The 27,847-nt window shown below is 42.5% G+C and overlaps 1 protein-coding gene across 1 annotated transcript in view; it reads left to right on the forward strand.

Annotated features, from left to right (window-relative positions):
- ACACB (acetyl-CoA carboxylase beta) overlaps positions 1-27,847 on the forward strand; it is a 1,510,375-nt gene that overhangs the window by 518,425 nt on the left and 964,103 nt on the right. The window contains exon 18 of the mRNA XM_044068517.1: positions 25,985-25,993. Coding sequence (XP_043924452.1) covers positions 25,985-25,993 — 9 coding nt within the window. The remainder of the gene's footprint in view (positions 1-25,984; positions 25,994-27,847) is intronic.

Below are 27,847 nucleotides of genomic sequence, written 5' to 3' on the forward strand. Positions count from 1 at the left end.
CTTCTCTGCCACTCCCACCTTCCTCATACAGTACCACAACTCCTCTCTAGGCACCCTGTCATATGCTTTCTTTAAGATTTCTCTGATCAGTGTTCCACTGCTTCCTTTCCTTTGTTACTCTGTGTTTTTGTGGTAACATATCTGTTATTAGTTTAGCTGCACAGAAGTATATCCTCCTTATTTCTGTTATATCACATGAATTTCTATTAATACACCTAATTAATGCATTCATCCGTTTTATCAAACCTGTGACATTTTGGGTCATATTTACTTTCTACAGTCCATTTCTCAAATCTTGCTTAAAGTGACTTTCCATTTCTATTAAATCAAGCAGGTCTTATGGGTTCCTGATTTCTGCAAATGGTTTGAGTTTCTAATACTGTGATGGGAATGTACCCCATACGTATGTCAGAGTATGACTAGAGTTCATGAGATTAATATTGCTTCAGTCTTTTGTTCAATCTGGTTCTTGTAATGGTTAAGGTGTTTAACTTATACACCCAACGCACAAGGTTTGATTTTCATATGGGGTAATTAGCTCAGCTTAAAATGGCTTACTAGAGCAGTTAGTCTAGTAGTAACCTATGATGTTTTCCAAGGGTGCATTGTACCCATAATTGCATCCTTCTGCATTTCATATGGGATTACATGTATTGGTACCATGTTTAAGCATGATTGTAAATTATATTAGTCCTGTTGCTCTTTGTACTACTGAAACAGTTTGGGTCGCTTTCTCTCTTTTATGCTGGTTTATTTTTCCAAATGTTTTGATTTCTTAATAACATAACACGGATATACCCCATTTTTAAGACAGGGCACGATTAGCGTTCATAAAATTAATATCGTTTTAGATTTTGATGTTAGCCAATAGTGTTCTCAGCACCCACAATGTACCCAGAATTCCCTCCATGATTACTCAAATGCTGTGACAGATTCCAAAATGAAATATGAGATTTCAAGCAAAGCCAAAGTGGAATGCAGGAAGACTGCAAAATGAGGTGAACACAAGAAACAGAAAAACTACTTAAATCATCTTGTCTTTCTTATTCTCTAGGCCTCAGACTAAATGAAAGCATTCTGTGTTTAGAAAATTTGACATTTCAAAGTTATTGTCTTTTTAGTTTAACCATGAAATAGATGGAGGACTTGGTCTAGGCTCCAGCTGTTTTGATCCTTTTGATATTGGTAGATTATGCTTCCTTTTATTTCCATTTGAGCTCAGTCTTTGTAATACAACATAATCCATGTGTGTTGTCTACAAAGCACATGCTACCCTCAAGGGTTTAAAAAGGCATGCTCAGTTTGTTTAACCAAGTACATTTTCATAAATATCTGCAAGAAACTTTGATAGTCATGAAGCCCAGAAGTGAATATTGACACCACATATCTGAATATAGCATATTCAGATAGGAAAACTTACCAGAGACTATCCTTTATGTGAGCTCAAAATGGTGGGCACATTTAAGTACTTAAAGGACACCATTTAGAGGGCTGTCTACGTTCTATTAATGTTAAGTTGAAGTGGAGTAGCAGTTTGAGGTATATGGACAAAACACTAATTTCTAGGTATGTTGTGATAGAGTTTTACAAAACCAAAAGTAGTGACGTTCCATCTGTTTTATCCTGTCTCTTAATTTGTCTGTTGTCTGATTGTCTATAAGCCAATCATTTTAAAGTGGCTTAATATTTTATTTGATCTGTGTTTCCTGCCTCTCGTCGTATTTTTCCTTCACTTAGTCTCTTTGTTAATGTTTTTCTGTCACCTTTTTTATGGCTCAGTTCAGTTAAATTAAAGTAGGGCTTTGGTTTGAATGCTGTACTTTTGAATTCAACTTTAAATAACTATTTGGCACTTAGGGGAGAAAGCTTATGCAGCTGTAAACCTTTACAAAACTTTCTCCTAGAGGTTATTCTAGCTGGTTGTCTTATGTTCTGCAAGAAAAGTGTATAAGATCAAAGGCGTTACAAGTAACTGTTGGGACCATTTGATCCCTGATGGTACCCACTCTCATAATGTACCCACATTTAGGACAAGCAAGACCGGCCTAGGGTGAGCTTGTACATGCCAATCCAGTCATTGGGGTTACTGCTGAAGGATGTAAGGATGAACTCTTAACTTATAAGGGCAGTTTATCCCAGAGCTGGGGTTAACATTGGATAATAACTCCCTGCAGTATGTTTTGTTTATGGCAGTGGTTCATATCCTTAGATCTAGTGTTAGTGCTGTTTGTCTTGCAGAGATGCAAGAGTTCAAGGGTGGTTTGGTTCTTGATGGAAGAGAATTCAAGACCTAGATCTCCATGCAAGACTCTGAGTGCAGAGGTAATATTGCTTCAAGTCTGTCTAATAACTCAGAGGTTTTAAACAAGTAATATTGTTGGCTAGGAAAGATTAATGTCTTTCTGTCTATGCAATGTGTCTGGACAGGCACATACCAGTTGAATGTTGTACTCTATAACTGGGGCGATAATTTCTTTTGACCTGGATATGATGCCTTTCGATATTCGCTGTCCTAAACAGAAAGATTTCCTGACTACTAATGCTAACCGATGGTCAAAAGAGAAGTTATCGATCCATTTGCTAAGATCCTTGATTACTATGTCAGTGCAGAGTGGGGGTGTAAGCTATGGTTTAAGTTGGAAATTAGTTTTTTTGCCAGATCCAGTAATGTTGTACTTTTTTGCATTTAATTTTAGTCCTTTCTCATTATATCTTTACTGTAGTGATACTATGTCAGGGGGTAATTAGACAGTAATGCACAACCTGCAGTCATCAAGGAACTTTGTTAGCCACAAATCTGGATTTATTGTGTTTAGAGGTTGGAGAATATGTGCCAAATGGGAGGTGGTCCCAGGAGGGATCCCTGAGGTACACAGCTAGTTATTTTCTGGTTTTCTGAAGTGTCAGCTGCTATTTTAACTGTAGGTTATGTCTTTTCACCAGTTTGCTGTCCATCTTACTACCTAAAGGTTGACATTTAGGTGTCTAGGTTTATTTAAAATTATGAAATTTAGGATGGTGTCAAGTGTCTTTGCCAGGTCGATTAGGCTGTGCATACTGGTGACCACTATCCACAGCCTCTGTGACCCTTCCAAAGATGTTTTTCTAAGCTGAGTAGACATGATCTCCCTTTGACAAAACTAAACTGCTGAGGTTCAAGGTATACAATACTTTTGAAGTTGGTGTTAATTTACAAAGCCAAACATAGACTTGATAGGTCTTGGAATATGTTTATCTGCCCATAGTTCTAGGGATCTGTTGTGGGACTCCCTTTATGAAGAGGCATTATGATAGAAATTATCCGCATCTAAGGGACATACCATATATTTTAAGAGCTCATCAAAAGAACAAACCTATTCATACTCTATGAGCAGATAAGTTTGCCCCAACTGACACTGTTGGGATCCTCTGCCACCTCTGTCCAGGTCTTTCTACAGTATCTAGACAGGCTGGCACAAGACTTCACGGATTTCATGAAGTTTTAATAATCCAGCCTGGAAAAATAACCTATGCCAGCAACCATCCATGAGAAAAGAAAAATAGATGCCTCTCCTCAGACACAGATTCCTAAGTCAAAAAGATGAGGGTAAACTTGCCTGTGTAGAGCATCTCCTCTCACAGCCAACTGACAATAACAGCAAAGGAATTTTTGAGGATGGTGGGATGCATGGCTTCTTGTATACTGATTTTCCCACTGGCAATATTGCACATGAGGGAACTGCAGTGGTTCCTAAAAAAACTACTAGTCCCAACACCAGCAGTCTTTAGAAGCAGCAAAACTCATACAGTGTTTTAAAGAGGTTCGGTGGTGGAAAGAAAGCTTTAAAGTAAAGCCAGGACCCTTTTTCCATCTCCTGGAATAGGTCAGACCCTAACCACAGACAGCTCAGACCTGGCTTGTTGGGTGCACCTAGTCGAATTGAGCAGGCACCTGGCTGCCCAGATGCTAGTGCTTTCCCTGGAAGCTAAGCAGCACAAGTTGGTAAAAATAAAAGATAGTTTAAAGGAACTTTTCCTACACAAAAACACAGCAAAAAGTATTTTAATACACTGTCAACCCCATAAAGTATAGTAAACAATGTCTCCATAGAAGATTTAAATTATTTTTTTAAATTGAGAACAGCAAAAGTGTGCTCCCATTTAAAAGTACACTGATTCACATGACTGCCATCAAAAACACATTTTCCTAGCTTAAAAATACTTTAACAGGAATGCAAGTTTAAACAGTAAAGTATGATGTGTGGAAGGTTTCTATCCAAAGGGAACTTATCTACCCAGCAATGAAACAGTACAAGCCAACCATCGACCCTCAACAGCCCACAGAGGGAGCACTCTGATGTTCATCGTGTTTCACTGTTGCAGTCATTACAATTGGGTTATCCTGCTGGTAGGCTACCCGTAGTCGGCCTGAGTTCCAAAGTCTAGGTCCGGCGTCAGTGCGCCTGGGGTATAAAAGATGCAGCCGACGCCATTTTCTTCTGTCTTTCTTGCCGTGCGGTGCCCGAAGCAAAAGCAGTTTGCAAGTGCCGGTTGGCCGACTCCTGAGATTTTCAAATTCGAATTTCAGATCCGAAGTCTTCATTAAAGCTAAGTACCCCGTTAGGGAAACTTTTTTCTTGCTCCAGACCGATGTCAGAAAAAGTTAATAATTGTATGTCTTGTCGGAAGCAAATACCTCATAAGGATTTTCATTCTTACTGTATTCCTTGCCTAGGTCCTGACCACGACATTGCTAGTTGTCGGTTTTGTGCTAGATTTAACCAATTCACTATTAAGCGTCAGTACGATTTTGCATTTCATTACTTTGGCAGAAGATTCAATTATAGAATGCCGTTGGAACAGCCGACTACCGGAGTTTATAAAAAGTGCAAAGAAAAAGAAAAGGACAGGCATCCGAGGTCCAAAACCGATGACGAGGCTTCTGTTAGGCCTGTTGCCGGTTCTCAGTGAGGCGCTTTTGCAGCCCCTGATGCCTGCTATCTCAGAGCCACAGGCCACTTCCAACTCCCACGTGGAGCCGACTAGGCTGCTGGAAACTCAAGGTATTGGACACTCGGAAACTATTCCCTCAGATGGGTCTGGAGCCGCTGAGCAGGCATCGGCATCTGAGGGTGTTTTCAGGCCAACACAGCTGTATGTAAAACCAACTTCAGCTTCAAAGGCAAAGACTAAAGCAGCTCTAAAGGCAAAGAAATAAGTACAGCATTCTCCTGGACAGGCCTCCATGCCTAAAAAACAGATGCTTAAAATGGCCGAAGACCTAATTACTTTGATCAGGGGTTCCCATCCCCCTTTTGATAAGAGGCCTAGGCAAGAGATAGAATATGAATCTTCAGATCAGGTTTTCATTTCCTCTGATTCCTCTTCTGAACAGGAATATTCCCTTCCTCCCTATGAGGATTCGGATGCTGAAGAATCTATCCCTTCAGCCTCCCCTCCTGAGGATTATTCTTTTGGGTAGACCCTGCATACTGTGAGGGAGCATTTTCACTGGGAGAGCCAAGATTACTCAGAATCCAAGAAAAGGCTCACAGACTTCCTTTTATTACCTCAGCACAAGCCCCTTGCTATTCCTCCTGTTTTAGACATTGTAGATGATGTATTTTCAGAGTCCGGTCTGTCTCCTGACTCTCTACCACCAGCTCCTGTTAAGCCAGACAGATACTACAGGGTTCCTGATTCACATAAATGTCTTTACAAAAACCCTGCTGCTGACCCAGAAACTATTTCTCAGGGTCCCAAGGGGGGGTCAAGGCTTCCACTGCAAAAAACCCTATCCCCTCTGATAGGGATTCTAAGGCCCTGGACAGATGGGGGAAAAAGATTTATACTTCTGCTACCTTGGCTATAAGAGCTTTAAATTGTCAGTTTCATATGCTTAAATATCAGCAATATCTTATTTCACTGCTTAAAGAGAAAATGTTGACAAATTCAGAATGTGCAGAAAACAAAGAAATGCAGGATTTATTGCATGCAGCTGAACAAGTGGGAAAGCATACTTTGCAATGTGGTTTTGATTCTCTAGAGGCCTCCTGCAGGGCCGCAGTTACAGGTTCTGTCATTAGGAGGCATGCTTGGTTAAAAGAACAGAATCTGCCTGATCATGTTAAAGCAAAACTATTAGATGCTCCATTACAACATGATACATTGTTTGGTGTTAAAGCAGAAGAAGTGTTAAAGGAAATGGAGGACAAAGCTAAATCTATGCAAACAGTGAAGGATTTCTTACAGGTGCAGCCTCCCAGATTTAGCAGGAACTGGCCTACAAAGAATTGGTCTTTTCCAGTGTCACACAGGTCACAAAGAGGTAGATACAGACGAGCCCCAGAGGCAGATCACAGCCCCAAGGCTCATACCGGCCTAAACAATGGGGTGCTTCTACCTCCAAAAGCGGAGAGGAAAAATCACAGCCTTAGAGGAAACAGTCTCAATGACTTTCCCCTGCCAGCACCAAGCACTTGGCAGTTCCTTTGGTGGGAAAACTAGCACTTTTTTTCACAAAATTGGCATATGATCACCCAGGACAAATGGGTCTTAAATATCGTGTCTCAAGGCTACATGTTCCACTTTCACACCCTGCCAAGACCAAACATGCCAGACCTGCCATACAATCAATGGGCAGAGGCATAAAAACAAGATGTTCATCGTTTTACCCTGCTGCAGTCATCACACTTGGGTTATCCTGTCATCAGGCGGTCCCGCAGTCGGCCGGAATTCCAAAGTCTTGGTCCGGCGTCGGTTGCTGTCGCCTCTTCCCTGACGTCAGTGCGCCAGGGGTATATATAATTCAACCGACGCCATTTTCTTCAGTCTTTCTTGCCGTGCGGTGCCCGAAGCAGAAGCAGTTCGCAAGTGCCAGTCGGCCGACTCCTGAGATTTTCGAATTCGAATTTCAGACCGAAATCTTCTATAAAGCTAAGTACCCCGTTGGGGAAACTTTTCTTGCCTCAGACCGATGTCAGAAAAAGTTAACAATTGTATTTCTTGTGGGAAGCAAATACCTCATAAGGATTTTCATTCTTATTGCATACCTTGCCTAGGCCCAGACCACGACGTCTCTACTTGTCGGTTTTGTGCTAGGTTTAATAAGCATACTATTAAAAGACGCTTCGATTTCGCACGACACTACTTCGGTAGGAAATTTAACTACACCATGCCGTCAGAGCAACCGACTACCGGCGTGCACAAAAAACATAAGGATAAGGACAGACAGCCCAGGCCTAAGCCAGATTCCAAGGCCTCGGCTGAGCCGGTCTCCGGTTCTCCAGTCCTCAGTGAGGCTCCGACACAGCCCCTGACTACCGCAGATCTGGAACCTGAGACCACTACAGAATATTTGGCGGAATGCACCAGGCCGACACAGCCATTTAGTTCAGGCCCTTCCAACGACATTGCTACAAAGGACGTCGGTGCTACAGAAACACCATTGGTTTCTGAGGGCGTTTTCAGACCGACGATCCTCACCATTAAAACGTTTTCTAAGACGAAGACTCCTACTAAATCTAAAAGGACTGCACTTCAGTTTCCTGTTCAAGGCCCCATGCCTAAGAAACAGACGCTCAAAATGGCTGAAGATTTGATTTCTTTAATCAGGGGTTCCCAGCCCCCTCCTGACAAATGGCCTAGACAAGAGGAAGATTATGCATCCTTTGAACAAGTGTCCATTTCTTCAGACTCCTCTGAGGACCAAGATTACTCCTTCTCTCCTTATGAAGATTCTGATGCTGAGGACTATATTCCCTCAGCTTCTCCTCCTGAAGACTACTCCTTTGGGGAACTTTACACACTATGAGGGAACATTTTCACTGGGAAGGTCAGGACTACTCTGACTCGAAGAAAATGCTCAGAGAGATGTTCGTGTTACCCTGCTGCAGTCATCACACTTGGGTTATCCTGTCGTCAGGCGGACCTGCAGTCAGCCGGAATTCCAAAGTCTTGGTCCGGCATCGGTTGCTAATGCCTCTTCCCTGACGTCAGTGCGCCAGGGGTATATATAATGCAACCGACACCATTTTCTATAGTCTTTCTTGCCGTGCGGTGCCTGAAGCAGAAGCAGTTTGCAAGTGCCGGTCAGCCGACTCCTGAGAATTTCGAATTCGAATTTCAGACCGAAGTCTTCTATAAAGCTAAGTACCCCGCTGGGGAAACTTTTCTTGCCTCAGACCGATGTCAGAAAAAGTTAATAATTATATTTCTTGTGGGAAGCAAATACCTCATAAGGATTTTCATTCTTTTTGCATACCTTGCCTAGGTCCAGACCACGACGTCACTTCTTGTTGGTTTTATGCTAGGTTTAATAAGCGTACTATTAAAAGGCGCTTTGATTTCGCACGACACTGCTTCGGTAAAATTTAACTACACCATGCCATCGGAGCAACTGACTACCGGCATGCACAAAAAAACGCAGGGATAAGGACAGACAGCCAAGGCCTAAGCCAGATTCCGAGGCCTCGGCTGATCTGGTCTCCGGTCCTCAGTGAGGCTCCAACGCAGCCCCTGACTACCGCAGATCTGGAACTCGAGACCGCTACGGATATCTTGACGGAATGTACCAGGCCGACGCAGCCTTTTACTTCAGGCCCTTCCGACGACTTTGCTTCTAAAGACGTCGGTGCTTCAGAAACGCCATCGGTTTCGGAAGGTGTTTTCAGACCGACGACTCTTACCATTAAAACGTTTTCTAAGTCAAAGACTCCTTCTAAATCTAAAAGGACTGCACTTCAGTCTTCTGTTCAAGGCCCTATGCCTAAGAAACAGATGCTCAAAATGGCTGAAGATTTGATTTCTTTAATCAGGGGTTCACAGCCCCCTCCTGACAAAAGGCCTAGACAAGAGGAAGATTATGCTTCCTCTGAGCAAATGTCCATTTCTTCAGACTCCTCTGAGGACCAAGACTATTCCTTCTCTCCTTATGAAGATTCTGATGCTGAGGACTCTATTCCCTCAGCTTCTCCTCCTGAAGACTACTCCTTTGGGGAAACTTTACACACTATGAGGGAACATTTTCACTGGGAAGGTCAGGACTACTCTGATTCAAAGAAAAGGCTCAGAGTTTCTTTTACTCCCCCAACACAGACAACGTGCCATCCCACCAGTTTTGGACATTGTGGATGATGTCTATTTAGAATCCAGTTTTAACCCAGACTCTCTACCTCCTGCTCCAGCTAAGCCTGACAGATACTACAGAGTGCCTGATTCCCACAAATTTCTTTACAAAAGCCCAGTAGCTGACCCAGAGACTATCTCCCAGGGTCCCAAGTGGGCTAAGACATCTATGGCTAAAAACCCAGTACCTTCTGAGAGGGATTCCAGAGCACTAGACAGGTGGGGGAAAAAGGTTTACACCTTAGCCACACTAGCTATGAGGGCACTGAATTGTCAATTTCATATGCTTAAGTATCAGCAATTTCTAATCTCTTAGTTAAAGCAAAGAATAACCACTCTCCCTCAACAAACTGAATTGAAAGAAGTACAGGATCTGTTGCATGCCACTGAGCAGGTGGGCAAACATACCTTACAATGTGGGGTTGATTCTTTGGAGGCCTCCTGCAGAGCAGCTGTCACTGGGTCTGTTATATGTAGGCATGCTTGGTTAAAGGAACAAACTCTGCCTGATCATGTTAAAGCAAAACTACTAGATGCTCCCTTACAGCAGGATGTTCTTTTTGGAGTTAAAGCAGAAGAAGTTTTAAAGAAAATGGAAGATAAGGCAAAATCTATGCAGACAGTCAAAGATTTCCTACAAGTATAAACCCCTCGCTTCAGCAGAAACTGGCCAACAAAAAATTGGTCCGTTCCAGCCACTGACAAACCGCAGAGGGGTAAATACAGACGCCCAAGGGGCAGAGGACAACCACAAGCCCAGTATAAACCTCGCCAATGGGGCACTACAACACAGAAGGGAGGAGAAGACAGGTCTCAATCCACCAGAAGGCAAACTCAGTGACTTGCACCTCATCTGGCCAAGCAATACTCTCTTGGCAGCCCCCTTGGGGGGAAAACTACCTCTTTTTGCAGACAACAGGCACATTGCCACAAAGGACAAATGGGTCCTAGACATAATTTCACGAGGATACAGATTCCACTTTCACACCTTGCCAATGAAAAGAGGAATGCCAAACCTGCCACAAAATCAATGGGCAGAGACACAAAAGCAAATTACAGCTCTCATGGACATGAGAGCCATTCAACTGGTACCTACTCGAGAGCAAGGCCAACGATTTTACTCAAGACTCTTTCTAGTGCCCAGAAAGGACAATGCCTGGAGACCAATTCTGGACCTTTCAATTCTAAACACTTACTTACAAGTACCCAAATTTAAGATGCTAACACTACAGCAGCTACTTCCCATGTTGGGCAAGGAAGCATGGCTAGTAATGTTGGACCTCAAGGAGGCATACCTGCATGTCCCTGTCAGACAAAGTTGCAGAAGATACCTCCGTTTCATTGCAGGTTCAACCCATTACCAATTCTCTGCACTGCCCTTTGGCTTATCTACTGCGCCCAGAGTCTTCACAAAATGCCTGGCACCAGTAATTGCATACTGTAGACAAGAGGAATTCAAATATATGCTTACCTGGACGACTGCCTCATCCAAGCAGAAAGCAAAGACATTCTCTTGCATCATCTGGCCTTTGTAAAGCATCTACTAAACTGCCTGGGGTACACAGTAAACGAAAAGAAATCAAAACTAGTACCCTCACAAAGTGACATTCCTGGGTGCCAGCTTGAATACAATGGCCCAGAAGGCTTATCTTACACCAGACAAGCAACTACAACTAACTCAATATTTCAAGACAATGGCAACAAAGGCCCAATTAATTGCTAGAAAAATTCTGCAGGCTTTGGGCTTCATGGCATCTTGCATTCTAATAATACCATTTGCAAAGCTGCATATGAGGAAATTACAGTGGTACCTAAAAAGCGTATGGTCTCAACACAGCCATAGCTTGGACACAGTGATATTTCTCATTCCCTGCCTACAGCCGGAATTTCTATGGTGGTCACAGGCATGTCACCTCAACAAGGGTCAGCCTTTCAACTTGCCCCCAGCCAGGCAAACTATCACAACAGATGCTTCAGACTACGCCTGGGGGGCACACATGGCAGGGCAATGCATTCAAGGCCTATGGACTGCAGATCAAAGAAAATCTGCGCATAAATCAAAAAGAGATGCTAGCTGTACAGAAAGCTCTGACAGCCTTCAAGGATCTATTGCATCCAGAACAACTTGCAATAAAGACGGGCAACACCACAGTTATGTGGTACATAAACAAACAAGGGGGTACACATTCCTACCCTCTATGCAGGCAAGCAATGATCTTATGGAACACAGCTCTGGCCTACCAAGTCCAGTTACAAGCTCAATTCCTGCCAGGACAGAAGAACACATTGGCAGATGACCTCAGCAGAAACATCAAAGATCCCCACGAGTAGAAACTAGACCCACAGATATTTGCAATGATAACTCAAAAATGGGGCCTTCCAAACATAGACATGTTTGCCAGTCCTCAAAACTACCAACTGACAAAATTTTGTACAAGGACATTTCACCATCAAGCTTGGAAAGTGGACTCTCTCTCTTTCAATTGGAAAAACCTGACAGCATATGCCTTCCCTCCATTACCTCTCCTCACAAAGGTTCTTTTGAAGGTCAAAAAGGAGAGACCATGACTGATTCTCATAGCCCCAGACTGGCCACACCAGCACTGGTACCCGCTATTGAAGAATATGGCCCACAGCCCACCATGGATATTGCCTCAAATACCCTATTTGCTCACACAACAAAACAAACAGATTCTTCACAGCCAGCTCAAAACTTTAAATCTGGCTGCATGGCAAATCAATTGAACATCCAACCAGCTCCTCTTTCACAAGCAGTTCTGAATGTTATTCTGGAAGCCAGGAGGCCAAGCACCAGGAAGGCTTATTCGGACAAATGGAAAAGGTTTTGTGCCTGGAACCAAGCTAAAGGCCAAGACACAATTCAGCCTCTCATGCCTCACATTCTACAGTATTTAGCTGAGATGTTGCACAAAGGACTTTCCTTTTCCTCAATTAAAATCCATGCTTCAGCTATTTCAGCACACTACAACACAGATCCATCTTTATTTTCACATCCTCTTCTAAGGCAGTTCCTCAGAGGGGCTAAAAACATTAGACCACCCAGGAGAGCTCCTACACCAACATGGGACCTCAACTTTGTTCTGGAAAAACTAATGCTACCTCCCTTTGAACCAGCTTTCTCTGCAGATCTTCAGTTCCTATCATGGAGGACTGCCCTGCTCCTAGCAATAACTTCAGCTAGGAGAGTCTCAGAGCTACAGGCACTAATGGCAGTGGAACCTTTCCTCATTTTTCATCAAGACAGAGTTTCTCTACAAACTAATCCTTCCTTTATGCCTAAGGTGGTTTCCAGTGTAGTTTTAAATCAAACCATCCACTTACCCACCTTCTTCCCCAATCCACAGAACAAAGGTGAGAGACTCCTGCATTCCTTGGACATTCACAGGCAGCTTCGTTACTACTTGGACAAAACTAAGGCTTTCAGAAAAACTGACCAGCTCTTTGTATCCTATGCTACAGCTTCTCAAGGGAAGGCTATATCTAAGCAAACCATTTCTAAATGGATAGGTCATTGCATACGGTTTTGCTATACCCATCACGGGAAACCAGTTCCTGCTACCATTAGATCCCACTCTACCAGGGCAACAGCTACCTCTACAGCCTTTCTCAGGGGGGTTCCAACCAAGGAAATTTTAGAAGCTGCAGCTTGGAGTTCAGTACACACCTTTACCAAACACTGGCACCTACCTCTTTACTCTAAGTCCAGGGCGGGCTTTGCCACTGCAGTTCTGCAGGGCCTGATTGCCTCCACTAACCCTCTGATACCTCCCCCCTACCTTAGCTTTGGGATTCAACCCAAGTGTGATGACTGCAGCAGGGTAACGCGATGAGCATAGTACAGTTTTGTACCTACCATAAATGTAGATGTTCGAGTGTTCACCCTGCTGCAGTCCAGGTTACCCTCCCTCCATCCCCTCTGATCTACTGGAAAAATCTCTTCTATGCCATACTGATGTATTTGCTTATAGCTGAAGGGATTTTGTGTTTGTGCAGTGTTCACTCCATTTGGTAATAATTCTGACCACCTTTTTGGGGGCACCTGACATCTGGGGCAAGAAAAACTGAAGAAAATGGTGTCGGTTGCATTATATATACCCCTGGCGCACTGACGTCAGGGAAGAGGCAACAGCAACTGACGCCGGACCAAGACTTTGGAATTCCGGCCAACTGCAGGACCGCCTGACGACAGGATAACCCAAGTGTGATGACTGCAGCAGGGTGAACACTCGAACATCTACATTTATGGTAGGTACAAAACTGTACTTTTCTTTTACTCCCCCAACACAGACCACTTGCCATCCCACCAGTTTTGGACATTGTGGATGATGTTTACTTAGAATCCAGTTTCAACCCAGACTCTCTACCTCCTACTCTGGCTAAGCCTGACAGATACTATAGAGTGCCTGATTCCCACAAATTTCTTTAGAAAAGCCCTGTAGCTGATCCAGAGATGATCTCCCAGGTTCCCAAGGGGGCTAAGGCTTCTATGGCTAAAAACCCAGTACCTTCTGAGAGGGATTCCAGAGCACTAGACAGGTGGGGGGGAAAGGTTTACACCTTAGCCACACTAGCTATGAGGGCACTGAATTGCCAATTTCACATGCTTAAGTATCAGCAATTTCTAATCTCTCAGTTAAAGCAAAGAATAACCACTCTCCCTCAACAATCTGAATTGAAAGAAGTACAGGATCTGTTGCACGCCACTGAGCAGGTGGGCAAACATACCTTACAATGTGGGTTTGATTCTCTGGAGGCCTCCTGCAGAGCAGCTGTCACTGGGTCTGTTATACGTAGGCATGCTTGGTTAAAGGAACAAACTTTGCCTGATCATGTTAAAGCAAAACTACTAGATGCTCCCTTACAGCAGGATGTTCTTGTTGAAGTTAAAGCAGAAGAAGTTTTAAAGAAAATGGAGGATAAGGCAAAATCTATGCATACAGTCAAAGATTTCCTACAGGTACAACCCCCTCGCTTCAGCAGAAACTGGCCAACAAAAAATGAGTCCTTTCCAGCTTCTGACAGACCACAGAGGGGTAAATACAGATGCCCAAGGGGCAGAGGACAACCACAAGCTCAGTATAAACTTCGCCAATGGGACACTACAACACAGAAGGGAGGAGAAGACAGGTCCCAATTCACCAGAAGGCAAACTCAATGACTTCCACCTCATCTGGCCAAGCAATACTCTCTTGGCAGCCCCCTTGGGGGGAAAACTACCTCTTTTTGCAGACAACTGGCACATTGTCACAATGGACAAATGGGTCCTACACATAATTTCACGAGGATACAGATTCCATTTTCACACCTTGCCAATGAAAAGAGGAATGCTAAAACCTGCCACAAAATCAATGGGCAGAGGCACAAAAGCAAATTACAGCTCTCATGGACATGAGAGCCATTCAACTGGTACCTACTCCAGAGCAAGGCCAAGGATTTTACTCAAGACTCTTTCTAGTGCCCAGAAAGGACAATGCCTGGAGACCAATTCTGGACTTTTCAATTCTAAACACTTACTTACAAGTACCCAAATTCAAGATGCTAACACTACAGCAGCTACTTCCCATGTTGGGCAAGGAAGCATGGCTAGTAACGTTGGACCTCAAGGAGGCATACCTGCATGTCTCTATCAGACAAAGTTGCAGAAGATACCTCCGTTTCATTGCAGGTTCATCCCATTACCAATTCTCTGCACTGCCCTTTGGCTTATCTACTGCGCCCAGAGTCTTCACAAAATGCCTGGCACCAGTAATTGCATACTGTGGACAAAGAGGAATTCAAATATATCCATACCTGGACGACTGCCTCATCCAAGCAGAAAGCAATACATTCTCTTACATCATCTGGCCTTTGTAAAGTATCTACTAAACTGCCTGGGGTACACAGTAAATGAAAATAAGTCAAAACTAGTACCCTCACAAAAAATGACACTCCTGGGTGCCAACTTGAATACAATGGCCCAGAAGGCTTATCTTACGCCAGACAAGCAACTACAACTGACTCAATATTTCAAGACAATGACAACAAAGACCCAATTAACTGCAAGAAAAATTCTGCAGGCCTTGGGCTTCATGGCATCTTGCATACTAATAATACCATTTGCAAAGCTGCATATGAGGAAATTACAGTGGTACTTAAAAAGCATATGGTCTCAACACAGCCACAGCTTGGACACAATGATATCTCTCATTCCCTGCCTACAACAGGAATTTCTATGGTGGTCACAGGCATGTCACCTCAACAAGGGTCAGCCTTTAACCTTGCCCCCAGCCAGGCAAACTATCACAACAGATGCTTCAGATTACGCCTGGGGGGCACACATGGCAGGGCAATGCGTTCAAGGTCTATGGACTGCAGATCAAAGTAATCTGCACATAAAATCAAAAAGAGATGCTAGCTGTACAGAAAGCTCTGACAACCTTCAAGGATCTATTACATCCAGGACAACTGGCAATACAGACAGACAACACCACAGTAATGTGGTACATAAACAAACAAGGGGGTACACATTCCTACCCTCTATGCAGGCAAGCAATGATCTTTAGGAACACAGCTCTGGCTTACCAAGTTCAGTTACAAGCTCAATTCCTGCCAGGATAGAAGAACACATTGGCAGATGACCTCAGCAGAAACATCAAGGATCCCCACGAGTGGAAACTAGATCCACAAATATTTGCAATGATAACTCAAAAATGGGGCCTTCCACACATATAGACCTGTTTGCCAGTCCTCAAAACTATCAACTAACAAAATTTTGTACAAGGACATTTCACCATCAAGCTTGGAAAGTGGACGCACTCTTTCAGTTGGAAAAACCTGACTGTATATGCCTTCCCTCCATTGCCTCTCCTCACAAAGGTTCTTCTGAAAGTCAAAAAGGAGAGACCACGACTGATTCTCATAGCCCCAGACTTGGCCACACCAGCACTGGTACCCGCTATTGAGAAGTATGGCCCACAGCCCACCATGGATATTGCCTCAAATCTCCTATTTGCTCACACAACAAAACAATCAGATTCTACACAGCCAGCTCAAAACTTTAAATCTGGCTGCATGGCAAATCTACTAAACATCCAATCAGCTCCTCTTTCCCAAGCAGTTCTGGATGTTCTGGAAGCCAGGAAACCAAGCACCAGGAAGGCTTATTCGGACAAATGGAAAAGGTTTTGTGCCTGGAACCAAACTAAAGGCCAAGACACAATTCAGCCTCACATGCCTCACATTCTACAGTATTTAGCTGAGATGTTGCACAAAGGACTTTCTTTTTCCTCCATTAAAATCCATGCTTCAGCTATTTCAGCTCACTACAACACGGATCCACCTTTTTTTTCACATCCTCTTCTAAGGCAGTTCCTCAGAGGGGCAAAAAACATTAGATCACCCAGGAGAGCTCCTACACCAACATGGGACATCAATTTTGTTCTGGAAAAACTAACGCTACCTCCCTTTGAACCAGCTTTCTCTGCAGATCTTCAGTTCCTATCATGGAAGACTGCCCTGCTGCTAGCAATAACTTCAGCTAGAAGAGTCTCAGAGCTACAGGCACTAATGGCAGTGGAACCTTTCCTCATTTTTCATCAAGACAGAGTTTCTCTACGAACTAATCCTTCCTTTATGCCTAAGGTGGTTTCCAGTGTGACTTTAAATCAAACCATCCACTTACCCACCTTCTTCCCAAATCCACAGAACAAAGATGAGAGACTCCTGCATTCCTTGGACATTCACAGGCAACTTCGTTACTACTTGGACAAAACTAAGGCTTTCAGAAAATCTGACCAGATCTTTGTATCCTATGCTACAGCTTCTCAAGGGAAGGCTATATCAAAACAAACCATTTCTAAATGGATAGGTCATTGCATACGTTTCTGCTATACCCATCATGGGGAAACCAGTCCCTGCTACCATTAGGTCCCACTCTACCAGGGCAACAGTTACTTCTACAGCCTTTCTCAGGGGTGTTCCAACCAAGGAGATTTTAGAAGCTGCAACTTGGAGTTAGTACACACCTTTACCAAACACTATCACTTACCTCTTTACTCTAAGACCAGGGTGGGCTTCACCACTGCAGTTCTGCAGGGCCTTATAGCCTCCACTAACCCTCTCTGATACCTCCCCACTTCCTTAGCTTTGGGATTCAACCCATGTGTGATGACTGTAGCAGGGTAACACGATGAACAGAGTACAGTTTTGTACCTACCATAAATGTAGATGTTCGAGTGTTCACCCTGCTGCAGTCCAGGTTACCCTCCCTCCATCCCCTCTGATCTACTGGCTAAATCTCTTCAATACCTTACTGATGTATTTGCTTATAGCTGAAGGGATTTTGTGTTTGTGCAGAGGTTACTTCATTTGGTACTAATTTCTGACCACCTTTTTGGGGGCACCTGGCATCTGGGGCAAGAAAAACTGAAGAAAATGGTGTCGGTTGCATTATATATACCCCTGGCGCACTGAAGTCAGGGAAGAGGCGACAGCAACCGATGCCGGACCAAGACTTTGGAATTCCGGCCGACTGCGGGACCGCCTGACGACAGGATAACTCAAGTGTGATGACTGCAGCAGGGTGAGCACTCGAACATCTACATTTATGGTAGGTACAAAACTGTACTTTTCATCCCTCATGGACATGAGGGCCATTCAGCAAGTACCACAGCAAGAACAGGGACAAGGATTTTACTCAAGGCTATTCTTGGTACCCAGAAAGGACAAAGCCTGGAGACCAATACTGGACCTGTCTATCCTAAACACATTCCTGGATATATCAAAATTCAAGATGTTAACTCTGCAGCAGCTTCTGCCCATGCTGGGTAAAAAGGCTTGGCTTGTGACTTTAGACCTAAAAAAGGCATACCTCCATGTCCCAATCAGACAATCATGCAGAAGATACCTCCGGTTTGTAGCTGGCTCAATGCACTACCAATTCTCTGCACTGCCCTTTGGCTTATCTACTGCGCCCAGGGTCTTCACAAAATGCCTGGCACTGGTAATGGCATTCTGCAGACAGAGGAATACAAATATATCCTTACTTGGACGACTGCCTTATTCAAGCAGAGAACAAGGACATTCTGCTACAGCATCTGGCATTTGTAAAAAGATTACTAACAGGTCTAGGGTACACAGTAAACGAAAAGAAATCAAAACTCGTACCCTGTCAAGAGATAATATTCCTGAATGCAAGCTTAAATACAACTGCCCAGATGGCTTATCTCATGCCAGACAAACACTGACTACTTATTTCAGAATGTTGGCAACAAAGACCCAGTTATCTGCAAGAAAAATTCTGCAGGCTTTGGGCTTCATTGCATCCTGCATACTGCTAAATCCATATGCAAGACTGCATATGAGGAAACTTCAATGGTATCTAAAAAGTGTTTGGACTCAACATTGTCACAACCTGGAAACAATAATTACCCTCATTCCCTGCCTGCAACAGGAGTTTCGATGGTGGGCAAAAGCCTGTCACCTAAACAGGGGACAGCCATTCACCTTACCCACAGCCAGGCAGACATTGACAACAGATGCATCAGATTATGCCTGGGGGGCCCTTATGGCAGGAAGATGTATTCAGGGCACATGGTCTGCAAGTCAAATGCATCTACATATCAATCAAAAAGAGATGCTAGCTGTTTAGAATGCCCTGACAGCCTTCAAGGATCTACTGCATCCAGGACAACTACTGATAAAGACTGACAATACTACAGTAATGTGGTACATAAACAAGCAGTGGGGCACACATTCCTACCCCCTATGCAGACTAGCCATGAACTTGTGGGACACAGCACTGACTTACCAAGTGCATCTGCAAGCACGATTCCTGCCAGGAAGGATAAATACCCTGGCAGATGAACTAAGCAGAAACCTAATGGATCCCCACAAGTGGAAATTGGATCCACAAGTCTTCAGCATGATAACAAGGAACTGGGGATGCCCAGACATAGACTTATTTGCCTCTCCTCACAACTGCCAACTACAGAGATTCTGCACAAGGACTTATCACAAGCAAGCATGGAAAGTGGATGCTCTATCTTTCAGCTGGAAAAACCTAACAGTGTATGCCTTTCCACCTCTGCCTCTCCTTCCCAAGGTGCTCCTCAGGGTCAGACAAGAGAAGCCAAAAATGATACCGATTGCCCCAGACTGGCCCCGCCAGCACTGGTACCCAATCCTAAAGAGCTTGTCTCAATGCCCAGCTTGGACATTACCTCAAATTCCTCATTTACTGACCCAACAAGACAGTCAGATACTGCACAGCCAATTCAGGACCTTAAACCTGGCAGCATGGCGGCTAATGTAACCATTCAAGACACACCTCTCTCTAAAGCAGTGAAGGATGTTATCTTGGTGGCCAGGAGGCCTAGCACCAGAAACATCTTGTGCAGAAAAATGGAAGAGATCCTGTGCTTGGATCCAGGCACAAGGTACTGATATGACTGTTCCAAATATTCCTCAGATTTTGCAATACTTAACTGAGATGCTGGAAAAAGGCCTTTCCTTTTCATCAATTAAAATTCATGCCTCTGCCATTTCAGCTCATTACAATACAGAACCACCTATTTTTTCTCATCCATTACTAAGGCAAAAAAAAAAAGTCACTGGAAGAGTCCTGTTATGTATCCAAAGGATTTTAATAAAATGGTACAGGAAAAAACACACAAATATCAAACAAGTTAGCGCTTTCGGGTGTTAACCCTTCATCAGACAATGAACAAATGTTACAAAGCACTATTTAAACAAAATACAGCCAATCAAAAGTTAATAAAAGACCCGCCTATTTCTTAAGGTGGGCTTAATAGGTACTACATCATTTAAACCTGGGTTCCTGTGTGCAGTGAACTCTATGATCTTCCTAGATTCAACTAACTCAGTGTATTGATGAAGGGTTAACACCCGAAAGTGCTAACTTGTTTGATATTTGTGTGGTTTTTACTGTACCATTTTATTAAAATCCTTTGGATACGTAACAGGACTCTTCCAGTGACTTTTTTTTTACTTTTGTGGATTCCATTGTGTCCTCTGGTTGAGACATCAGCATCAAGCATTTGTTTTTGGATTTACCATTACTAAGGCAGTACCTCAGAGGGGCCAAAAACATAAGACCTCCAAGGAGAGCACCAATACCTGCATGGGACCTCAACTATGTCTTGGAAAAACTCACACTGCCTCCTTTTGAGCCAGCCCTTGCAGCTGATATAAAACTCTTATCCTGGAAAACAGCTCTGCTCCTAGCAATAACCTCCGCTAGATGAGTCTCAGAGTTACAGGCACTCATGGCTGTGGAACCTTTTATCATCTTCCATCCTGACAGGGTTTCTCTAAGGACAAACCCTACATTTATTCTTAAGGTAGTGTCCAGTGTGGCCCTTAACCAAACCATTCATTTGCCTACCTTTTACCTAAACCTACAGAATAAGGGTGAGAGACTTCTGCATTCTTTGGACATTCACAGGCAGCTACACTTCTACTTGGACAGAACCAAAGCTTTCAGAAAGACTGAACAACTTTTAGTGGCATATGCTGCAGGATCACAAGGAAAGTCCATCTCCAAACAGACTATTTCAAAGTGGATAGGCCACTGCATTCATTTCTGCTATTCACAGCATGGCAAATCAGTGCCTAAGGGCATTAGGCCACATTCAACTAGAGCAGCAGCCACTTCAGCAGCCTTCCTCAGAGGAGTACCAACCAAAAGACATCTTAGAGGCTGCATCTTGGAGTTAAGTGCATACTTTTACAAAGCACTATCACTTACCTCTCTACTCTAAATCCAGGGCAGGCTTTGCCACTGCAGTTCTGCAGGGCCTTATAACCTCTCCTAATCCTATTTAGCTCCAGCTTCCCAACCTTAGCTTTGGGATTCAACCCAGTTGTAATGACTTCAACAGTGAAACACGATGAACATAGTACAGTTGTGTACCTACCATAAATGTAGATGTTCGAGTGTATTCACTGTTGCAGTCTAGGTCACCCTCCCACCATCCCCCTTTTCCTTGCTGGGCCTTATCTGTACTTCTCTATTCTATACAACCTATGTGGTGTATTTGCTTGTAGATGAAGGAAAAGTTGTTTTCTGGTGTATGCATGCTTATTGGCATATTTTAGCCTACCATTTTAGGGGCACCTGACATCTAGGGAAAGAAAAACTGAAGAAAATTGCGTCAGATGCATCTTTTATACACCTGGCGCACTGATGTCAGGGAGGAGGTGACAGCAACTGATGCTGGACCTAGACTTTAGAACTCTGGCCGACTGCGGATAGCCTGCCAGCAGGATAACCCAATTGTAATGACTGCAACAGTGAAACACGATGAACATCTACATTTATGGTAGGTACACAACTGTACTTTCAGCAGCAGGAAAGCTCTGAAGGTCTTGGCACATACATTTGTCTTTTAGTCAGCTCAGTTTGAGCTGCATAATGGCTTGGGCACATGGAAGGTGTCCCAAAGCTTTGGAAGCTGGCCAGCTGTTGTATCATTAGCATGATGTAATCCATATAGTTTAATCTGTTGTTATGGTAAGTTTACTTACACAACTGTTCTTTACAATGATGGGGTGAGTAGAATGCTAAACAGTTTTGAGAAGAAAGTATATTATTCTGTTACCCTGTCCTACAGAGCCTTGAACTGCGAGAACCACATGCTTGTCCTCTCCACCTCTGGTTTTGATTGAGTGAATTAGAGATAATGACTTGAAGCAAGAGATGCTTCAGGTGTATGACCTCTCTGCACAGCTTACCAAATGTATTCTAAACATGTAGATATAATGTTGTTCATGCTTTATGTTGTGCAACAGCTATGGGGTCTGTTATACTGAGAAAGACCATGTAAAAAATGGAAATCTTTAATGGACTGTTGGATAAGGGCCCCCACTCTGTGGAGCACCTGTATAAGGTGTCTTCTTAGGACTGGAGTAAAAGGGCAGAACTATGCAATCTGTCAAACAGCAGCTCTTCCAGGTCCAGCCACCTCAGTTTAGGTAACAATAATTTTGTAACACCAAGCACTTATAGGTGAGAAACCTATTAGTATACAAGGTCACTCTGTTTTATGACAAATGTAGTGACAGAACTACGCTTAAACCAAGCCATTAAGCTACCTGTCTTTTTTCCCAAACCTCAAAAAGGAGTAGGAAATATTTTAGGGTACACACTGACAGTTGAGGTTTTACTTACTTAAAAACTAAAGAAATAGAATAAAATGAATACATTTCTCATCTCCTCTACATCAGGAAAAGAAGGGTTCCCAATCTCCAAGCAGACAATTTCCAAACAGCGTACTCATTTTATTAATTCCATGGGAAGACTATCTCAAGACAAGTGAGGTCACATTGTTCTGGAGTCACCATTGCCTTTCTCTGAGATGTCAACACTCCAGCCATTTTGGAAGTAGCTACCTGGTTATCATTTCACACTTTTTTCAAAATGTTACAACCTGTATCTGTAGTTCATAGTGTAAAATATGTGCTGTGTCTTTAAGAATCATGCAAGGCTGTACTTGCACGTATACATATATTCCACACATGCAAATACCTAGTGCCATTTTGAAGGAGCAGCTAGGGAGTGAGCTTGCAAGATCTTAGTTATTAGTTGTATACACGTTATTTAAGTTAGTCAAATGTATTAAGGCAATACTGTAAACACTATTGTAAAATGTTTCTTGTATTTTCTGGAGCTTTTCTCCTCTGGTCTCCACTGAAAATGGGCCAAAAAGGTTCAGCTGGACTAACCTGGTTAACAAATGGCAAATAAAAAATAAAATAAAGTAATAGTCAACAGTAGTAATGTGTTTGTATATCTGCGGTGGTGCAGCGGTAGCATTGTTGCCTCACAGCAAGAGGTTCTCCCGTTTGATTCTCAGCTAGTGTGCGGGAAGTGCCTTCTGTGTGGAGTCTGCATCTCCTCCCCGAGGGTCGAGTGGTGTTCTGAAAGACATGCGTGAATGGGCATGCCTTCGTTGAAGGTTGAACCTCGGCACCGTGAAAATCTGCTGCCAATCATTAGCAGACCGGAGTTCCGCTGTGGGAACCCCTAACCGGGAAAAGCCAAAAGACAACAACAGTAATGAGTTTGTATGAAATAAAGCTGGTTGAACAGAACTCGCGAAGACTCATTTATGTCCTAGACATGAAAGCGACATGGTGTCAGAACCAGGATCGAAGAGAGAAGAATATTTGGAGCCATGAAATGTAAAGATGACAGTAAAGGTAAAACCGAGAGAAAAGTGCACAAACATAGCCAGAACAAAACAAAGGTAATGAGAAATAACACAAACTATTTACTCAATATGAAAGACAATAAAGGAGCATTACAAGGGTGCAAACCACATTGTCAGACGGTATGAATAGTTTAACTAAAGAAAATGTTTAAGATAATCGTATTCGACAGAACAATTGACTGTAAAACAAAACGAGTATGTTTAAAACAAAAAACAAGCATGTTTAAAGCAGAATGAGTATGTTCAAGACAAAGCTGGGCATGTTTAGAATAAAATGAGTGCAAGAAAAGTATATTTGGTAAGAAAAGGGCTTAAATGAGCAAAAATAATATAATAAACAATAATAAAGGGCATATTGAGCAAAATAAAACAAGGCGACTGTTTTGGCTAAGTGTTGTATTTGGGCATAACCACAACTTTGTATTGTATCAAGGGTATAACTAGAATTGTTTGAAGTATCTCAAAGTGTATAAAAGTGCTTACAGTGTGTGCTTATTACTGTGCATGTATTTCAGAGTTTGTGTGTAAAGTGCAAGTACTTCAAGTAATACAGTCAAAGTATAGCCATTTTGAAAAGTGTCTTGTGCTTGGTGTGTCTGTTCGCAAAGTAACGCCATTACAGAGTGCTTCTCGCAATGTAAAAAGTTGCCTAGTAAGGTACCACCATTTTAGGGACATTTCAGTGTGCTGTATGCAGTTGTTCGCAGTGTGCAACTACTTCAAAAAGTTATTGAGTTTAAGGCAACAGATGATAGATTTATTCACATTGTGCAGTTACTTGGCATGTTTCTTACACTGATAAGAGGTGCTTTCTTACAAAAGACACTGTTACAAGAGTATCACAGTGTTCGTGAGTTATTCAGTCCCATTGTAAAGTTCTCGAATGTTTCTTAAAATGATGATAAATTATTTTAGCAAATGATGGCAAATGACTATAACATTTCTGCCTTTACCGATAATATTACAAAAGTACCAAAACGCCAGAGAAGTTATTCGAAAGTGCTACGAGTTTGTTTATTCGCATAATTCCAGAAAGCCCAACAAAGGTATAAGTTCAGAGTACAAAGGCGTTGGACAATTACTGGCATTAATTCTGGCATATGTGCATGTGTGTATGTTTATGCTTATTTGCAAAACCCTTCGCTGGTATGTGTAAATATGGCAGACGGATTTCGAAAACCCCTACCACTTGTATTTGATCAGAATATTGCAGAGAACTGGAGAATATTTGAACAAGAGTACAATAGTTTTATACAAGCAGCTTATGAAGATAGAGATGCACGCGCCAAGGCATTCATTTTGCTAAACCTAGCTGGGTCAGAGGCCATAAAAAGACAGTGTTTGTTTGTGTATGCACCAACAGTATATGAAGGAGACGGTGCAGACCACCATTTTGTTGTACAAGCTGAATCAAGGGAATATCTCTAGTGTTTGAAGCACAAGTTCAGAGAAATGTGTAACCCCCAAATTAATATTACATTAGAGAGCCATTTGTTTTATACATGAGATTAGAAACCAGGGGAAGCATTTGCAGCTTATATAACTGACTTGAGAAACAGAGCTAAGACGTGTTCGTTTGGTAATTTAAAAGATGAGCTGATAAAAGGCAGGTTGTTATGTGGTGTTAACAGTGCTGCTGTGAGAGAGATTTTGCTTAGTGACAGTGATTTAACGTTGAGCAAGCCCATAGAGATTTGTCAAATCCATGAGGGGACAGAAAAACACAAAATTATGCTTGCGAGTGACAAGAGCATGGTTTCAGTTGGTTCCAGCGCACATGTAGATAGTATGCAACACTTGGCAAACAAGAGTAGGTCTAAGCATGTGGCAGCTACAGGGTTTCCAAAGAAGGCACGCAGCTTTCCAGAAAATTCTAAGAAAGATGCAAGCTCCAGCACCAGCTGAGTGCAGTATAAGTATGAATCAGCAAAACCCAAATCTAGCTTTATTTTTAACTATCGCTATTGTGGTGTGAATCATGAATCTAAAAGAGAGAAGTGTTTAGCATGTGGTCAGCAATGTCACAAGTGTAAAAAAAATGGAATAATTTCCAAATGTTTTGCAAATCAAGTAATCCTCACACAGTTGTAAAGAAAGGTCGCACAAAGAAGCAAGTTGATCAAGTAGAGCAGAAGCAGTCAGCTTTTTATGTGGCTGGTATAGCAGTACTTGGTGAAAGAGTTGATGCAGTGAACTTATTAACAAGAAGTCGAGTATTTTGTACTGTTAATATTAATGGAAAATCCACAGAGCTCAGAGTAGACATTGGTTCAAAGTGTAATGTTATATCAGCATACACATTTGCTAGAGTGATAGCTAACAAACAACTCAATGTAACCAGTAGTGCAAGACTTGTTGCTTATGGAGGTGAAGAAATTCAAACCAAAGGTTCAGTGACGCTTTCATGTTATTTGGTCAAGAAGTGTTACGACTTGTTATTCTATGTAGTCCTAAGACCAGTGCAATCTTTACTGGGTCTCAAAGATAGTTTGAGGATGAACTTGCTTTCTTTTGTTAAAGAAGTCCATCACATAAGTGCATTTCTGAGTTCCCGTTTTTCAGAAGCCATTTTATCAGAGTATGCCAATATCTTCCATGACAAGTTAGACAGACTTCCAGTTGTGTATTCCATGAAGTTAGACCCAAAGGTCACTCCAGTAGTCATACCAGCAAGAAGAGTTCCAATAGCAATGCAAGATAAGGTTAAGGCTCAGCTGGATAAAATGGTGCAGCAAGGTGTGAATTGTCCAGTCACAGAACCAACGGAATGGATGTTGTCCATGGTAGCCACTCACAAAGAGCTCAGATGAAATCAGAATATGCACTGACACAAGAGATCCGAACAAAACATTAAAATAATTGCATCATCCAATGTGCACAGTTGAAGAGGTTGCAGCTCTAATCCAAATGCCATTGTATTTTCTGTTTTGAATGCAAAGAGTTAATTTTGGCAAGTGATGCTAGATTGCAGATCCTCATTTCTAACTACTTTTGATACCTCATTTGGCAGATACAGATTCCCAAGGATGCCATTTGGAATAAATTCTGCAAGTGAAGTCTTCCAGCATGGAATGGAGCAAATTGTTTTGGGTTATCCATGTGCCATAATAGTAGATGATCTATTGGTTGGAGGCAATGGCACAGCAGAGCATGACAGAAACCAAAAGAAAGTTCTAGACAGAGCACGCAGAGTATACTTGAAGCTCACTCCTCTGAAGTGCAAATTCAGAGTTCCAGAAGTTATGTACATAGGACATTTGTTTACAAGTACAGGCTTGAGACCAGACCCGACCAAACAAGCAGCTAGTCTTGAAATGTCAGCACCAGATAATGTGCAAGCTCTACAGCATTTTTTGGGCATGGCCAATTTAGGCAAATTTATACCAGACTTCAGTGAGTTGACAGCATCTTTAAGAGAGCTCATGTGCAAAAATGTCGCTTGGTCATGGTTAGAGCATCATCAAAAGGCATTTGAAGGCCATAAGCAGAAAATTGCCACCCCACCTACGTTAAGATACTCTGTGAACAAACCAGTTACTCTTTCCTCTAATGCTTCAAAATTTGGTCTAGGGGCAGTTACACTTCAGGAGGGCAGACCAGTAGCCTATGCATCTAGAATACTAATGCAAATTGAGATGCAGTATGCTCAAATTGAAAAGGAACTGTTGGCAACAGTATTTACATGCTCCAAGTTTCATGATTATATTTATGGTTAAGTTATTCAGATTGAAACTGATCATCAGCCTGCAGAGTGCAAAGCAATTAGTTGAAAGATCAAAGTCTGACAATACTGATATGCTGTTGAATTTACTTAATCTCAAAAACATACCTCGTGGTGATATTCTTGGCTAACCTGCTCAAAGAATACTTTCCAAGCAAACTAGAACTACGCTACCTGTTTCTTCAAGTTTGTTGCAGCCTAAGTCAAAGAACACTAAAATCATCAAGGCTCAATTGTTTAAGAAGCGTAATATCCAGAAATCTAGTTATGACCGATCGAGCAGATTACTTCATCCGTTGAGGGAAGGAGAGAGATGGTATGAATTCAGACAACAAAAGGATTTCATTGAATAGGACAGATTTCAGTCATTTGTGCCGAGCCAAGATCTTGATTGGTAACTTCCGAAGGCATGGAGTATAGAAGGAATCCCAGGCATCTTCTTCCTGTACCAGAATTCTCATCATCATTGCAGTCACAACATTGTATCTGTGATGTGGGCTCTAAATCAAAGAGTGAGTCGGGCACTATTTCCAGCCCAGAATGTGTTCAGAATTCTGACTCCATTTCAGAAAGTGATTTGAACTTTCCACAAATTAATCACTTTACAGAAATTGTTCCAGTTGCTAAAGTTAACACTTAATTTTATGTCACACGATATGGATGAGTATCTAAACCAAGTGTGAAATACACAGCAACATGGGCTTTGATTGTACATGCCTACATGTTTGAATATTGTATAATGCATGGCTAAAAAGATACCTGTGATTTCTGGATGCCAAACAGTCTCATA

Source organism: Protopterus annectens, chromosome 4.part0 (assembly GCF_019279795.1).
Source record: "Protopterus annectens isolate FY-2018-M chromosome 4.part0, PAN1.0, whole genome shotgun sequence".
Taxonomy (NCBI): Eukaryota; Metazoa; Chordata; order Ceratodontiformes; family Protopteridae; genus Protopterus; species Protopterus annectens.